General features: G+C 43.0%; 1 protein-coding gene across 2 annotated transcripts in view; it reads right to left on the bottom strand.

Annotated features, from left to right (window-relative positions):
* The window catches only part of FAM120A (family with sequence similarity 120A), a 106746-nt gene that overhangs the window by 15880 nt on the left and 72724 nt on the right, over positions 1–18142 (bottom strand). For both annotated transcript variants that reach the window (XM_042452894.1, XM_042452895.1), the window contains 3 exons: positions 10950–11199; positions 9160–9274; positions 679–888 (listed from right to left, as the gene is read on the bottom strand). In XM_042452894.1, coding sequence (XP_042308828.1) covers positions 679–888; positions 9160–9274; positions 10950–11199 — 575 coding nt within the window. The remainder of the gene's footprint in view (positions 1–678; positions 889–9159; positions 9275–10949; positions 11200–18142) is intronic.

The raw sequence follows: 18142 nt of genomic DNA, 5'->3' as shown, positions 1-18142 counted from the left end.
TTCTACCTGTCACAGAGAGGAAGCAAACCAGTGCTTAGGCCACTGAATGACCATATTACACGTGGTCTCCAGAAGATTTGAAGAACTCTAGTAAACCTTGATGACTGCTCATTGCAGCTGGGACTAATAGGACATTCTGCCAAAATATCTGGTAAGCACCCATTTGCCTACTTTTGATCTACTCTATGAATACAATGTAGTCACCGCTTCCAAATTCGTCTAATATCCTGCTGTACAAAACCATTTATTGATTAAAAGCTAGCCCTGATCAGTATCCAGTGGTGTCACTGAATGAGGGCAGAGAGCTGCACAGAAGAGGGGAACCTCATAGTACGGTGAATGTCACAGAATTTAAGGCACTTACCTTTTACTGAAATGAACACATTAGACAATTTATTCTACATTAATTTGGGCAAATCTTTAGAAAGAGCTATATTCAATAATGCTATTTGTCATTTAAACACACAAATGTATTACCAGCTTTTCATCTACCCCTGAAATGAATACCACAGGCAATTAAAATATCAATTTTACTTTATTTGCTGCTGCTGAGAAATGTAATTTACAGATTTCAGTGAAAACTAGTGAATCACAATTTATTAATTTATTGAATTAATGTCCCCCCGTTCTCCCAAGATGGGATTCAACCAGTATCACATACATCAGGAAGGAACATACCTGACCATCACAGAGGTCAATGAGGGGAACTTTCTCCCGGCTTGCTTTGATAAGCTTGGTCTGGAACAGCTTGCCATCAAAGTACATCCACGGACAACAATGTTCCCATGGAATTGGCTGCCCACAAGCATCGTTTGCAAACAATGCCATGTCAACACCACTCATAAACAATGCCGATAGCTGAATTCCTCGAGGATCTAGATTTTCAATCTTTAAGACAGAAATGAAACCTCAGTTGACTAAGTGCCATAAAAAGTCCCAGGATTAAAATTTCTTTTAAAAATAACTACTCAGCACTCATTGGAGGACAATTTTTTTAAAGGGATGAAGTCATGTAGCTCTGCGATCAATTAATCTTCTTTAAAAGCCCACAGAAAAAGTCTTCAGAGATGTGTAGTTCGTTATGTTTTTCTTTATTAAGACTTCTAATGGCATGTTTTAAAAAGGCGAACAAATAAAACAATTTGAGAACTGTATTTCTGTAGAAGTTAAAGGTCACTGTTAACAAGACACTTCAAAGGAGTGGGTCTATATGGATATTTCTTTCCTCCCTCCTTTCTGGCCTTCTTTGCAAAGAAAAAAAGTCTGCATGCTCCCACAATTGCAGAAGAACTGAATAGACAAATCTAGATTTCACTATCTGAATTCAGGATCTCCCTTGCCTCCCTCATAAAGAGGACTTGCTTTCTCATGGCTACTGGTGTTTCTGAAGTGCTGTTTTTATTTATTTCCCTCTTTGGTGACTGGGTTAGAACTTTCCATGGGGGCAGGACAAAACAAAGAATGCCTGAACAACTTCAGAGTAAAAGAAATAAATAATAAATATATCCAATTTTGGTTCATAAAAAGTTTCTTTCATAACATGTGTTCAGGAAATTAGACAGGTATACTTATTCGTGTAATGAAGAGGATAGCAAACATCTGCAATTAAAATAAAGATTTATGTTCCCTACCAATATATTTAGAATAATAATACTCAGAAATATTGAAAAACATATTGCATGTCTTAACAATTATTCAAGGATTAATATACAAGAAAGTATATTGGACTCGCTTTGTGGCATTTGAATGCCTAGAAAAATCAAACACACTCTAATTTATAGGCTCCAAGTTACATTCTCAACTTTTTTTGATAAAAGCAACAAGGTTAGAATCTTTAACAAAGAAGTAGTTGCTGATGTAATTGACAGGTGACCCATTTATTTGACATTTTCTATTTTTAGAGAAAACAGTTAAGACAATTTTCTTGCACTATCCAGCTATACAGGCTTTATTAAAAATTCCCATGGGTATGTTTGTTCACAAACTGTGAAGAAAGGGTTAGGGGAGAGCTCCCCCCACTCCCATTCTGGGCTGTTCCAAAAATCTACCCTGAAGGGTTGGGAGATCACTCTAGAATACCATTCAGCAAGAAATGTGGAGTGAAAGTATCACATTTCATTAGCAGGAACCTATTTCATATCAAAAGCCTGAACATGAATAAAAGGGCAATTCTGGGTCCAAACCACACAACTGTACAGAAATCAGTTAGTATCAGTGTATATCTTGAAGGTGAATGTTATTCCTCAAACAGATTGGGAGTGGATTTGGAGAAATAGCATTTAAGTTAAATTCCCAGTGTGAATCTGATTGGTCTAATCAGAATTTAGAAAATAATGCCAAAAAGCAAGCTCACATGTCAAATCTGCAATAGTACTGCACCAGTATGGCAATTCAGAATGATACATTACTCACAACATGGCAAAACTAATATGAAGCATGCACTACTGTTGATGCAAAACAATTTTCTAGTTTCTAGATTGTCAAAGCTAGGTTACTAGAATGATGAACAATTTTGAGGACAGTACAGAGAATTTATCTAAATGCATAAATTTGAAAATTAAAATAAAAACTTGGTGAATTCTGCCTTTTATTCTTGATAAAGTGATTTAGTGTCATCCAGGTATGTTCTTTTCCAAGTCACTCACCTGTAATGCTAATCTCACACTGATTTAACTGGGGCAATTTACATTCAGAATACAAATACTGCCTTACTGGGTCTGGCCAATGATCAATTTAGCCCAGCATCCTGTCTTCAACTCTAGCCTATACCAGACGATAGAGTCATGGTGTGAGGTTGGCCTCCCTAAGGAAGTACAAGTTGTTAGCAGGGAAGCAGTGAGCAGTAGCAGAGAAAAAGACAGCAAAGTGGGGAAAAGAAGAGCTATAGAAAGAGGCAAGACAAGCAAAAATGAAAAGGACCCTTTCAGATGGGACAGAACCTTTATTAAAAAGTTTCATTTACCAAGAAGCTTAAACCTTTGCTTCAGAATTTCCATGTATTTTTTCTCTAAATTTATGTCTTCCAATAGGAATGTTTTCCTCCCTATGTGCATCTTTCAATATCGTGCATTGCTTTTATGTTACTATGGTAAAATCTGAAATCACTACTTTATTGTATGGCCTTCAGAGGGCCAAGTGCTAAGAGTTGTTAGAAGCTTTTCAATGTTCTTGGGTGGTGTTGTATGAATAGATTTAAATTTATTTGTTAAAAGATTTGTTTATTGCCTTTCATCCCACCAGGGGCTCTGAGATGATATGTAAGAGACAAATAATGATCATTTTTAATAAGATCAATTTAGTCATTGACTTAAAACAAGCTTCCCATTTGCATTTCATTTATTTCCAGAATAGTTTCACTAATAACTAAACCATACAGCACTATAACTCTAAACAAAACCTTTACACCCTCCTTTCAAAGCCTTTGATCATCGAATCAGATAATTTACATGACAGCCTAAATTATGGATGAAGACAAAGAAGGGAGGGAAAATCGTAAAATTAATGTGTTTTTTTTAATTTTCTCTATAAAACATGAAAGTCTTTAAAGTCTTTCCTTCAGGAAAGTTATATCCATTTTCTTAAAACACAGACCAAATAAGAAGGATGGTGTTGTTGCTCTATGAGGTAAGAAACAAACCCCCATATAACTGAGTCAGTAGAATTACAATTACAGGATCTAATGCTGGACTTCCATTGGAGGTACAGCAGGATCCAGTGGAAGCAAGAAGTGGTGGCAAACTTCCCTTCACAGTGCAGTACAGTGGTACCTCGGGTTACGAAATTAATTCGTTCCGCGGCTAATTTCGTAACCCGAAAAACCTTCGTAACCTGAATTGCCATAGGCGCTAATGGAAAAAATAGCTCTCTGCTGCCCTCCGGTGGCGGAAAATAGCGCCGAGGTTTTTTCGTAACCCGAAAAAACCTTCGTAAGCCGAAACAATAAATCCCTATGGGATTTTTTCGTATCCCGAAAAATTCGTAAGCTGGGTAATTCGTATCCCGGGGTACCACTGTATCCCGATGCATCCACAAAACGCTCCAGAGTTGAAAAACCTTCTACACTCAGGCAGGATACAGACTGCCAAAACGTAGCGTGGTGGCGGCGATTCTAGGGATAGGGAGCACGCACCATTCAGATGCTCCCTAACCCTAGTACATCCTCCGTACGTCAAAATGGCGGCACCCTGTCTACATGGGCGCTGCCATTTTGATGTGATGGCCGCACCGCATCCAATCAGCGTGGCGCGTCCGTGATGTGCTGGTGCCGCTACAGGGAGCTTGTGGCGCCCTTCCAGCGGCGCTGAAAGGAACTCCGAAACGGAGCTCCTTTGGCCGCGTGTATCGTTGGCACAGTCTTTACACAGACACGCCAGCGATACGGAAGAGAAAGGGGCCGAGCGGTCCCTTTCTCTCTCTTCCCGCCACTGTCAGTGTGTCCTTGGGGCATTAAGCCCCAAGGACACCCCTTTCCAGGCCGCGGGGAAGCGGTGTTTTTCTGCTTCCCCAAGGCCTGGAAAAGCGGCGGATCAGGGCCTCCGGGGTTACCGCTGTGGCCGCTCAGACCCTGATACATCGGGGAAAGGGGCGGGTGCAGGTCATCCCAAAGGGGTGGTCTGTATCCCGCCTCAGTATTCGGCAGCTCTAAGATCTGAAAGGAGTAGCAGAAGAAAAGGAAATTCTAATGCTGCTATGCCAGTGCCACGTTGGATTTAAGACATTCATTTTATTATTTTGGAATGGAATGTACTCCAGATATTGGCTACCAGCATTTAAAAGGTATTAAATAGGACACAAGATCACCTAATAGGGGAACAATGAATAATCCCACAGAGGAACACAGGACAGTATCTTCTACAGCTAGTTTATATTTGAGTCCAGATAGGTGCTCTGAATAACATAATATAGGAGGACAGGTTGCATATCTGTAATTGTAGTTCTTCAAGTGATCATCTGTGAACTCACACAAATGGGTTATCCTGCCCCTGTGCAGTGATCTTTCAGAACATTATAGAGCATTATATAAGCATTTTGGCAGTAGCCCCATTCACCTCTTGCAGCCCTATATATGGGCCTTCCTGTCTAAACTGTCAGTTCCATGGACACTTCCACAGCAATGGGAAGATGGGTGAGTTCACAGTTGACCACTTGAAGAATGACAGTTACAGGTATGCAACCTGTCATCCTTCTTCGTGGTCCCTGTGAATCACACAGATGGGAGATTAGCAAGCTACACAAGGAGGAGGCAGGAGTGTCATTGTACACAAATCAGAATTTTACTAACATCAAATCAATGCAAGACATCAAACATGAGCATAACACCCCCTATTGATACAAGGCAATATAAAAACACAACAAGTTTCAGAAGTTAAAATTCTGAAATGTCAGAATACAGTGCACCCTTTTTTTTTACGTGGGGGAATCCGTTCTGGACCCCCCGCGTAAAAAAAGTGCATATGCTTGAGCCCCATTGAAAGTAATGTGGCATGCATGCGCCACCGCCACAGTCATTAATCTAAATGGGATGCACCCCCCTTGTGCCCTGCGCATGGCTTTCACCATATGCTGAAAGCCGCCTATAGTGCGTCCGCGTATGACACAGGTGCACTGTACAATCAAGATATGGTGGAATACAGTAAATATTTCCCAAAGGCAGTATCAGCTTCAAACCCTGAGTCCACTCTGTAATGAGTTGTAAAAAGTCATTGGCTGCAACCAGGTAGCTGCCCAACAAATGTTCTTCAGTAGTTTGCCAGACAGAAAAGCAGATGTGGCAACAGCCCATGTGGAGTGAGCTTGAATTCACACCAGAGGGTCCTTCCAAGCCAGCTTAAAAGCACCCAAAACCAGCAGTCCTTCCTTCACCAAAATGTAACACACAGAGGGCCACTGTGAAGTCCAGAAAGCCAAAGTCTTGTCAACATAGAAGGCCAAAATCTTCTACACCATCTTCTGCATTTTGGATGGATGTAGTGACTGATATCACACAGATCTAGTAAAGGGCTCCTTTTTGCAAGAAAATGTCCACTTCCTGAAGTAATGTGGATGAGGACAGTGTGGTACAAAAATGCCTGAGGGAGGATACTTCCAGAATTTGATGACAAAAACTCTTGTGATGATGTCAAGAACCCCAAAATTTGAGGTAATGGCAGCTCAAATAGGGTAGACTTTTTTGGGACTGTTGTGAGAAGGTGGCATATGCATTGGTGATCCAGTGACAGCAAGGCAGTAATCCTGGAGGAAGTCAATGGCGATGTTTGAAGGAGTCACTCTGTTGCTTCTTGAAATGGGAAGACTTGAACTCTCGACCTCTGCCCAGCAGAAGAAGGCAGCAGAAAGATACGGTGATACCAAGCTTGAGGAGGACTGCAGGCACACTTTGAAGTCAAACCATATCTGTGCCAGGAGGATCTGGATTTAGTTGCCACCAGAGTCTGCTACATGGTGGGAGGTCATAATCTGCTGCTCACCCATTTTACAGACCTCATATTGAAGCATCAGCACTATTCTATGATTCTCATCCCCAAACTTGTTGAAAAAGCAAGCCAGTTTTTCCCCAGAGCAGCTGGCGATACACACCCTTACATGGCAAAAACTGTAGGACCTCAAGTCACGTGATATTCAATGGTGGCATGGGCACAGCTGTTCTATTGGGATCACATGCACGCACGGCTATTGAAGTCAATGGGACTTGCCATCCACAGATGGTCAAATCTTTGGATGGCAAGGTCGTGGATGGGACGGGGGCACTGTACCAGAGTAGGCTGGAGAACTTTCATAACAAGAATATGAATATTCCATTGAGCTGGACCTTGAATGCCTCCATTCATGAGTGACACCTTGAGCTCAAGGAGTCAAAGTCAGTGGAAGATCTAGATCGAATTAACTGTCGATCTGGTGGAGAGGGTAGGGGAGGTAATGGTTTAGTAGGAAGCACCCTCAAAGTGGAGGCTGAACAGAAGTAGGTGTGACAAAAATTTTCACAATCCAAAAGGACTCTATTTCATCTGGTGAGCACTGTAAGGTCTCCGAGATTCAAACAGTAGCATCAGATTGAAATTTAGACACAGTCATCTCAGTTCAAGGAGAGGTTGGCTCTTGCAGTTAAACTATCTCAGAAATGACTTGTGAGGAGGTCCTGGAGACAGGAAGCTGGGGAATAGTGACTGTCTTTATCTTTGGCATGCTTCTTCTTGTGCTTCCACAAACTAGCTACCAACTTCATCGCCACCATTAAGGATCCACCAGGAGTCCGAGGGACCGGCCATGAGGCCCAACTATCTATGCTGAACTGTGCAGTCTTCAACAAGCGTCAGGATCTGAAGTGTGGGTGGCTTGGATTCTGAGGCGAGCTGCCAGGGCCGAGAGCATGGATGGTGAACTTGGAGAGTTCAATGGGCCAGAAGGAGGAGATAAGGTCAGGAAAGAGACCAAGGTCTCAACACAACAAGGCAGAGTTCCAGGAGTCCAATGGGCCTGAGGAAGGAGGCAAAGTCAGGAGAGAGACTAAGATCTAAACGCAGCAAGGCTTAATGCAACCAAGAGACAAAGCAAAATGCAACCAGAGTAGCTATAGGCAGCACAGAAGGCCATGTTGCTGTGTCAAGGATTGAGAGGTCAATTCAGCCCTTAAATGACTGTACCTCCAGCTGCCCTGCATGAGTAGAGCCAGATGTGCCTGTTGGCTTACCCTGATCCTTCCAGGACTGTGGCAGCTCAGGTCAGGTCCTGCAAAAACTTTGGCAGCAGGACTCCAGGAGTCAGAGGTCCTATCCTGCAACTATTTACACGGGCAGACCCTTACAGCAGGGCAGAGATGGACTCTGAAAGTGAATGCTTAACAGAAAGGCTAAGGGAGCAACCAGCTGAGGACAATACATTGGCAGCAAACTTAGATACTATCTCTGCCAGTTTCATATTGACCAATGTGGAAGGTCTATCAGACAGCAATTGATGCTCAAAGACCTGTTCATACAAGACTGTTTCAAATGCAATTCTCTATTCCTTCTTGTTTGAGGAAAAAAGGTTGTACAGTGGGCACAAGAGACAACTAAATGAGCATTGCCAAGACAGAGAAGACATGTTAGGTGACCATCCTATTCCAGAATCTTCTTCAAGGATGCTAGTGAGAAAAAGAGCCCTAAGGGCAAGATTGGCTTCAAATGCTGATGCCAGAACCACCTGGAACCAAAAGTGCTGAGGAAAGCCTGATGAGAAGGACAATCAAACTCAAGAACATGGTTCCTACTGATGCTGCTGCCGTGTCAGCAGGTGAAAAGGAACTGGAAGTTTCAGTGGGAAGGTCCCCATATAGGGCTGCTGGAGGTGGGTGTGGCTAGCACCAACACACTTATGTAACGCTTTAGAAGATTTAAAAAAATGCAATGCACAGGATAATTCATTTGTGTGAGTTACAGGAACCTCAAGGAATATACCTCTGCCTCAAATATTCTCTCCCTTTTCAGTCTTAATGTGAAAATATTTGACAAACTGCCATGAAATGCAAAGCCTACACTCAGGGTAAGCTTTAATATGATTTACATTGAACTTTTGTTTTCATTCAGATTTAGACAGTGTATGATAGCTGAAATGCAAACAGGATGAACAAATAAAACAAATCCAATCTACATAAACATCCATTTCAAAAAATACTAGTTTTTATCCAATCCATCTCTCTGGTAACAAAGCACAAAATGCCTGGAAGACACTTTGTTTTATACCACATTCTCTGTTTCAATACACAGGCAGGGGAGTGGTTGACTCATTTAGTTTGTTCAGGGTAACCCAAGTCTTTATATCACTTCACAGAATGCTCTTACGATGTGCAGGAATCCTGTGGGTGACATGGAAGGGCTTCTCAGAAAAAACAAAAAGGGGGAAAAAGAAAATGAAAATGTGATGTAGGAAGGGTTCCTTGAAGACAGATGTTTGAAAACCACTCATGTCAAACATAAGACAATACCAGTTAAAGGCATTTAAAAGATATCATGATCAGTAATTGTACCACAAGAGGAGGTGAAGCCAGACACTTCAAACCCACAGATTATTTTGCTGAACAGCTAATACAAACAGATAGAGAGTATTAACTAAGAAGGACACTGTTGTACCAAGTTCTTGTATCAGTACATTAAATGCCCCACAGATGCCTAGTTTGAAAGTTACCTTCAGTTCCTGTAATTGGTCAGGCTCATAGAGTTTTGGAGATAAAGCTTGAGCCAGAAAAGCATCAAGTTCCTGGCGCCGAAGTATCCGAACCCCAGGCCATTGCACCAGATACCTATAATGACAAATGATATTAGATTCAACACTGTTTGAAAAGTTTAAGTGTTATTGTGAGATAGTATTATGATTTCTGGGCACAGAAGAGTATAACAAGAGAGCACCAAGATCAAAATAATGCCTCCGGGATGGAGGAATTCCAGACTAAAAGATTTGCCTGTTCAAGCAAAGAACTGGGGAGGTAGTATTTACTGATTTCTCTTTCGCCCTCTCACCTCTGCAATGACAGGTGGCACAGGGACATCATGGAGAAAAGAGAACAGGGGGAGTTTCTCTCCCTCAACTTCCTTCAGCAGAAACCTGTGCCACACCGCAGTCTCTACCATGGAAATGGAAAGGTTTTTTTTTCATTATAGAAACTCTTTCCAGCCAAGCTGTAATGAGTTAATAATATTTACTTCAACACAACAAAATCAAAGGTTAAGTGCACTTGTAAAAGGTTGTAATTTTGTATGTGTCATGCCAACATTCAAACTACCTTCATTTATTTGTTTATGTATCTCTGTCATCTGTGATACAGAACAAAGGCACACCATGCTTCTTGCCCTAATGTTGCAGCAATAAACCCCAAGTGGGTCTTTAAATTAATAAACTGAACATGAAAAAAGATCAAATAAGTGGGGCTTGTAAAACTAAACTAAGCTTGCAACAAATACATAAAATAATATTTCCACATTCAATGACAGATTCATCCAGTCTACACTACATGCATTTAGCTGATGTCAAGGACAAAATACCCAGGTTTGGATTTTAAGGATCTCTTCTACTCACAGAAGGGAGAAAATTTCCATTGATATCCCCTTCCATCTGCATCTCATCCCCAGCTATATGCCAGACCATTCCCAAAGATCTCCCAACCTTCAGGACCAGATTGTCAAGGGGCTGCAGAAGAGGGGAGAGAGACACGGAAAAAGCCCATTCTGTGACTAGAACTCTCCCTGGGAAATTTAGGAGCCAAATCCATAGATAGGACCTATAACCTGATTCCTTTCTACTCCCTTGCCCCACCCATGGCCTAAACAAGTTTTTTTTTCTGGTGCACTATTCCAGATAATTTTGTGCCTTTTTAGACCATGCCTAGCTTAACATTTGGGGTCTGGGTTGGCTTTGCATTTAGTTGCATAATTTAGGCAATTTGCTGGACTCTTCTGCACCGAGTGACTGTAAGGATCTTAGCAACATAAAGAAAATAACACGTAAGCAATACTATTACATTACTTCTAGGCACCTACACATTATTGATTATTGCAATGTTAACAACAATTTCCTCAATAATTATAAGGCTACAATAAAGCTGGCCTTGGTCAGCAGTTGATAAGATGCCGTATTCCTGTACATTTTTGCTTGTCATCAAATACATTTAATAGCTTCTGCTTCTCGTGAAAAAGGGGGGAAATGAAGCATATTCTTAATTATGAGGTTATACAGGTGTATTTTAGAATTACATGACAGCTATTAAATTAATAGCAATATAACAAGAGTTACCTCAATCAAAATATAAAGATAATGAAAACCAAGATGTTATCACTTCCAAGTATGTCAAAAAAGCTTAAGAAACTAGAATACAGGCAACACACACTTGGAAATTGTCAGGCACACTAGGTAAATTGACGTTATTTCAAAACCATGTAGGGGATGTTTGTAGATAGACTAAGACCAGTCAACATACTCACCTTAATACACAACAAAGCACCATAAGGTGAGTGGGCACATTAGATGGGTTTAACATTGCTGGTGTATCTGACCTCATACAGGCCAAGAATGCCCTCATGCGTCGATTCTTGTCCTCTACTGCTTTCCCTAGCCACAGTTTCTTCAAATTGGGACAAGTCCATTCCCGAAATGCAAGAGCTTCTACCAACTCAGGGGTCTGGGGAGACTTTCCTTTGTAAGCAGCCCATTCTTTAATTATCACTGGTGAAACTACAGGGGGAGAAAAAAGAAACCAAACACTTCCAGCACGGTGTGCAAAAAACTTGGAGCAAATTCTTGACACAATATTCTACTTACACTTACAAAACACTCACACCTTACAGATAAATCTCATAATAGGCTCTGAGACGGAATATATGGACTGTGCTTTCCCTTATGAAATGCCTTTAACAAGCAGTTACCCAATATTGTTTTTTTCTAAAACCAAAGCAGATTTAATTTCCACAAATTAAGAGTTAAACATTAGTTCAACTTTCTCCAACTGAAATCAGTATAATTTTTTGTGTTTATATCTAAGTGGACTTCCTGTTTTTTCCCTGTCCAAAAACTCAGTGATGAGCAATACTCATGGACATGGCCCACCCTTACGGCCTATACACATTAGTTTGTGCTTTTATTGATTTATAAATAATGCTTATAAATAAATTTCCTTCTCTTTGAATGAGCCTTTCATTGTGTTACAGAGAAGCTCGGATTATTTAATATAGCAGAGAACAGCAGCTTTGAGCCATGGTTTAGGGCAGGGGTCGGCAACCCCCAGCCTGTGGGCCGGATCCGGCCTGGTGGCAGGACCGGCCCCAGCCCGGTCCTGCCACCGCCACCACTTTGGGATGCCATATCCCTAATGCGGGCGGCTGGCCACCAACCCACCTCCTCCTCGTCCTGGGCAGCGCTGCCCTCCTCCTCCTAATTTTAATTGCTTTTTTATTTTATTTCATTATTTTTATTATTGCTTTTTATTTTATTTCATTAATTTTATTGCTTTTTATTTTAGTTCATTATTTTTTATTATTGCTTGTTTTTTAATTTTTATTATTGCTTTTTATTTTATTTCATTATTTTTATTATTGCTTATTTTTATTTTATTTCATTATTTTTAATTATTGCTTGTTTTTTATTTTATTTCATTATTTTTAATTATTGCTTTTTTATTTTATTTCATTATTTTTTATTATTGCTTTTTATTTTATTTCATTATTTTTTATTATTGCTTGTTTTTATTTTATTTCATTATTTTTTATTATTGCTTTTTTATTTTATTTCATTATTTTTTACTATTGCTTGTTTTTTATTTTATTTCATTAATTTTATTATTAAATATATACACCCCTGCCTTGTTTTATTTTTCATTATTTTTTATTATTAAATATATGCAAGTGCATTTTCTGTGTATTTATGGTGCTTTGAATGCTAACAATCTGCCTTTCTTGGACAATTATAGTGATGATGATGATAGTGATATCAGTAAGCCTCTGAGGCACAGCCAATGTAAGTTGCTGTGATTTTTACAAACTCATGCACAGTGAAGAAAAACCACAGTCCTTTGACCAAGTACACACTTCTAAGAAGTACAGTTGAACCCGAGAGCAAATCACTTCTTGTGAAACCACCTTGACATGTTCAATATGCATAGCCATGTGAACCCATGTTTAGTGTGGAGGAGGCCCGCTGCAGTCGCCGTAGTCCTCTAGCAGGGCTCCAGGGGCCGCAGCGGGCCAGTAGGAGGCCATGCAGCCCCAGGCCGTGGAGGAGCCCAGGAGGCGGCCTGCCCAAGCACTTCCCTTGGAGCCCTTTTGGCCGAAGGGAAGAGCCGAAGGGAAGGGCTTGGGACGGGTGCCCAAGCCCTTCCCTTCGGCCTCCCTCCCCTTCGGCCGAAAGGGCCCTTGGAGCCCGTTTGGCCGAAGGAAGGGACTGAGGAGGAGAGGATGGGCACACACTTCCTCCTCCCCGCAGGGCTTCGGCAGACCTGAGCTGTCCTTCGGAGGACACCTCAGGCCTGGCAAAGCCCCAAGGAAAGAAGCAGGGGCCACCGGTCTCCTCCTCCTCCTCCCCGTGGGGTTTCGGCAGACCTGAGGTGTCCTTCGGAGGACACCTCAGGCCTGGCAAAGCACCAAGGAAAGGAACAGGGGCCGCCGGCCTTGTCCTCCTCCCCGCGGGGCTTCGGCAGACCTGAGGTGTCCTTCGGAGGACACCTCAGGCCTGGCAAAGCCCAGAGGAAAGGAGCAGGGGCCGCGCGCCTGTTGCTCCTGCCCCTCACGGGCCCTTACTGGTCCCCAGCTGTCTCTGAGAGGCAGCTGGTGGCCAAGGAAGGGCAGGAGGAGCAGGCGCACGCCTGTCATCCCCTCTCCCAATCTCCCCTACTTCTAGCTGTCTCTCAGACAGCTGGAGGTCGGGAAAGGGAGCAGACAAAGCCCCGCCCCCCGGAGGGTGGAAGTTCCCCCCGGCTTCGGCCCCCCAGTTGTCTGAGGGACAGCAACCCGGCCCCCGGCTCAAAAATGTTGGCTACCCCTGCTTTAGGGAAAAGGGCAGGGTGTAAATGAAGCTAAGGAGGAAGAAGAGACAAAACAAAGCAAAACAAGGATATCTGGAGCTTTAACTGTTATTTAATTATTTCAAGGATTTATATCTCGCCTTTCTCTCACAATGGGATTCAAGGCGGGTTACAATATCAAAGGGACTAAACAGACTGCCTCTTTAGAGCAGTGTCCTACCATTCCTTTCCTCACTGGATCGGGGCTGCGGCAACTATATGCCACGGGCCCGATCTGGCAGTTTACAGGCGCCAAAAAGAACTGCAAAATACCGCTCCTTTTAGCAGTCAGCAAAAAGGTACTCTTGCTGCCGTGGCAGCAGCTTTTCGGCACTCCTTTCTATTAAGATGTGGGTCTGCTTTCATTTTAGAAACTAACACTGGACCCATACTGTGAAATACAAAACAAAGTGTGTCATCTTTGTGTCATCAAAAAGTGCTATGACATCCCCCACTGTGCAACTGGGCACACAGCATGACACTGGTATCTGGGCAGCATTAGAGTGTGCAGACACCAAGCCCCCACTCTGCCCCGAGGCCAGTCTGTACAGCCCCAAGGTTCCACAAAAGTGAAAGTTGGGATTAGGCTGCTCATCTGAACGTAGAGTTTGATTCATTTGAGTCCCCCCAACATACAGCTTGCTCAGCATTACCAAGATCTCAACTTCTAGCAGTTTGCTCAAACCAAAGAGAAACACTAGCCATGTTTGGCAAAATCTATCTTAATAAACCTATCTAAATGAACCACTGGCCACATCTTTCCACTATTCATGGTATACACAAATGTAATATGAGAGCTTTCAATTAACTAATTTGTTGCCTGTTTCATCCAAACTAGGAAACTGTGATATACAACCTTTGGAAGAAATCAGGAAGTTAAAGTACAAGCTGGAAAAAGGCTCAATGGCATCTTCAGTTATTAATCCTAACAGGGGACACTATGGCCTCATATGTGCAGCCTGACTAAGGGAAGGAACAGCTGCTCAGGACAGGATAAGAGAATGTAGTTTCAGTCAAGATATCATTCCTTCTTGTTTTCATACTACACACACACTGGCTTACATCTTAGTATTTCATCTTTGTAATCACTCTAACTCTCCCATCTGCGGTTGATGGGAAAGAGAGCTTTCGAAATAGTATGGTGAACACACAATCTTATCCCTCATAATTTACAAGACTTGCAGAGACTGATGGAAACGACAGTCAAACAATATATGGAAAGCCAAAACGTCCACACCCTGTGATATGAAGATACGGTGCACGGCCCTACAGCTATATGGAGGCTCTAGCAGAAAGTGACCTCACTTCTTGTGCAAGAGTAATTTAAAGACACCAGCCAGTATGTATTTTTAACTGAAATTTGCGAAGGTCAGAGACAAAGAATCTGAAAAACTGGCAATACTGGCAAATGTTAATTTTTGCTCTTCTTAAGGTTCTGCTATTCCCTTCAGCTCTGATGTTTCTATAAAAACTGGGACATGTCTAGCACTACTGCCAACCTAAATTCAACCCTCTCTAAATTGCAAGCAGTGTCTAAAATGAAATGCAGATGGCAGAAATATTACCTCTGTTCAGTGAAAAGAAACCTGCAAAAAAATTTGAAACCCAGACTAAGGCTAAATCTATACCTTCTGTGCCAATGAACATTTATCCTATTTAAAACAGCATCAGAGAAAAATACTGGCAGTTAGAATTTGTGTAAGGAAAAGGAATGCAAACCCTTCTGCCTCCTTTCCCCTTCCTGAAAAGTGTCTAGCATCTCAGGTGGTAAACATCCTTTACACTCAGCATAGCCCATGCAAATATACTGTAGATTTCTTGTATAAATTTGGTCCAAGGTTTAAATATGGATTATTACATTGTTCTGTAATTCCTAGTTCACTGAGCCCATTACTTAGATTTTAGTTTTCCAGTAATAACATAAAAAAATAAGTTACACAACTCTGACGTTGGTGGTATTCTGACAGAGCTGCTGCTGATTTGTTTTTGTGTACAGTCAAGGATAGGGACCTATTTACTGCAGAATACAAAGCAGCAGTGTGCTTAGTTCAGTTCTTCATGACACTGATTTGAAAAGCTTTCCAATAGAACAGAAGGTTGAATTTATGATTATGACTAGAAAGGTAATGTTGGACAATGTGTTCACCTTCAGCTACACTAAATTTAGATGGGGTGGGAAGGACAGGTTGCTTACCTGTAACAGTATTTCTTCGAGTGGTCATCAGCAAATACATACAAATGGGTTTCACTGCGCCTGCGCAGTGCTGTTCAGAAACTTCTGGAATCACTGGGCAAAGTACACTTTGCAACTTTTAGATACTTTTTGGCGGTAACTCCGCCCACCCGTTATAAGGCTCCTGCTTTCCTGCTCTTTCCCCAGTTCTGAAATTTTATGCCGCAGAAGCGACATGATAATGAGCCACAAAGAGCAGGACACTGAGGGGAGGACGGGTGGGATTTGTATGTATTCGCAGATGACCACTCAAAAAATACTGTTACAGGTAAGCAACCTGTCCTTCTTCTTCGTGGTCTCTGCGAATCATACAAATGGGTTAGACTGACAAGCTTAAGTAAGCGGCGGAGGGAGTGTCCTGAGACCAATTTAGGTTCAAACAAGGTGTATTTATTCTGTACAATAAAAACCTTGAACCCAAAAGGAAATGTGTCAGTCTTTTGTCCCTGAAACATAGCATGAAGGTGCAACATAAGCCAACCTGGCCAATAACAGTTCAAACATAACAACATAAATGTTGAACCCGAGATGGGAGTATCAAGTCGAGAAAGACTTATGACACCACGGTAGTTGTAAACAGTAATTGATGAAAGACACTTACATAGGCATGTAAACAACGCAGAGCATTTGCATAAACCTGAAAACAATTCAGAACATTGGAGACCAGTGCAATCAATGTATCCCTGAGACCAACACTGCTCTCCCAAAGGCTGCATCCCGTTTGGCCCTGGTATCCAGCCTGTAATGTTTTATGAAAGTCAGGGGCTGGGACCAAACAGCAGCATTACAAACATCCTCCAAGGGAATCCCCGACAGAAATGCGGAGGATGCCGCTACCGCCCTCGTTGTATGGGACCAAACCCTGGCCAGGAGAGGTTTGCCCAACAGTTCATAGCAGAGGTGGATGGTACCGGCCACCCATTTTGAAAACCTCTGCGCAGACACAGGCAATCCCTTCTTTGGTTCCAAGTAACATTGAAAAGTCTCTCGGAACGGCTCGAACCTGCAGTTCTGTCCAGATAGAAGACTAGAGCCCTCCTTACGTCCAGAGCGTGTAGGTTATGCTCAACATCTGAAGTTGGGTTGGCAGCCAAGGTAGGTAAAACAATGTCCTGACACATATGGAAGGCAGACACCACCTTAGGCAAAAAGGTGATGTCTGTACAGAGGACAACCTTGTCTTTATGGAAGGCTGGTCCCTTCATAAGGCACAAAGTTCGCCCGCACAGCGGGCAGAGGTGATGGCCACAAGGAAAGCAGTTTTCCAAGTCAGTAGTCTCAAGTCCGTTGTCGCCATTGGCTCAAAAGGCTTGGATTGCAACGCGGACAATACAGTGTCCAGGCTCCAAGCCGGCGCTGGTACCGACACCGGAGGGTGTAGGTTAGCACATCCCTTTAGGAAACTCTTAACAAGGGGGTCCCTAAAAAAAGAAAGCTTGCCCTCAAACTGGAAATGGGAGCAAATAGCTGAAAGATAGCACTTAATGGACGTGAGCCATAGCCCCGCATCCAGAAGCGCCATGAGAAACTCCAGCACCACTGGAGTCGTCACCTGGGCAGGAGAGAGGTCTCTTTGCGCAAGGAAGCGACTGAACCTTCTCCATTTAGAAGCATAGGACCTTCGAGCAGAAGGTTTCTGGGCAGCCAGAATCACTGTCCTCACCGAATCCAGCAGTGAGGCTAAGGATGGAGCCTCCATGCCACCAGCGGCAGGCTCTCAATGTCCGGGTGTAGAATCCGGCCGTCCTGGATCGACAGCAGGTCCGGACGGAAGTCGAGCCAGAGGAAGACTCTCTTGGAGAGGTGGAGGAGAGACAGGAACCAGGGCTGCCTCGGCCACCAAGGGGTGACGAGTATCGCATCCGATCGGTCTGTTGTCATCTTGGACACTACCCTGATGATCAGAGGGAAGGGAGGGCAGGCATACAGCATCTCTCCTGACCAGACGAAAGCGAACATGTCTCCGAGGGATCCTTCTATGCGTTTTCTGGAGCAGAACTGGGGACAGTGGCTGTTCCTGTCGGTCGCGAAGAGGTCGATCCGAGGGGTTCCCCACCGGTCGAAGAGGTCGCTGACCGTCCCCGGGTGAAGTCTCCATTCGTGACACACCGAGGAAGATCTGCTGAGGCGGTCCGCCAACTGGTTTTCCTCTCCTGGCAGGTGAATCGCTTGGAGGAGGACCTGTCTCGGGATGCACCAGTCCCAAATCCGCAGGGTGATGTCGAGCAGAGTCTTGGATTTGGTGCCTCCTTGCTTGTTGATGTAATACATGACGGTCGTGTTGTCCGTCCTCAGGAGGACCACCTTGTTGCAGACACTGGACTCGAACACCCTCAACGCCTTTTCGACCACAAGCATCTCGAGAGCGTTGATGTGGAGGTCCCGCTCCT

The sequence above is a fragment of the Sceloporus undulatus genome, chromosome 2 (genome assembly GCF_019175285.1).
Source record: "Sceloporus undulatus isolate JIND9_A2432 ecotype Alabama chromosome 2, SceUnd_v1.1, whole genome shotgun sequence".
Classification (NCBI taxonomy): domain Eukaryota; kingdom Metazoa; phylum Chordata; class Lepidosauria; order Squamata; family Phrynosomatidae; genus Sceloporus; species Sceloporus undulatus.
This window is presented reverse-complemented; position numbering and strand designations above follow the sequence as displayed.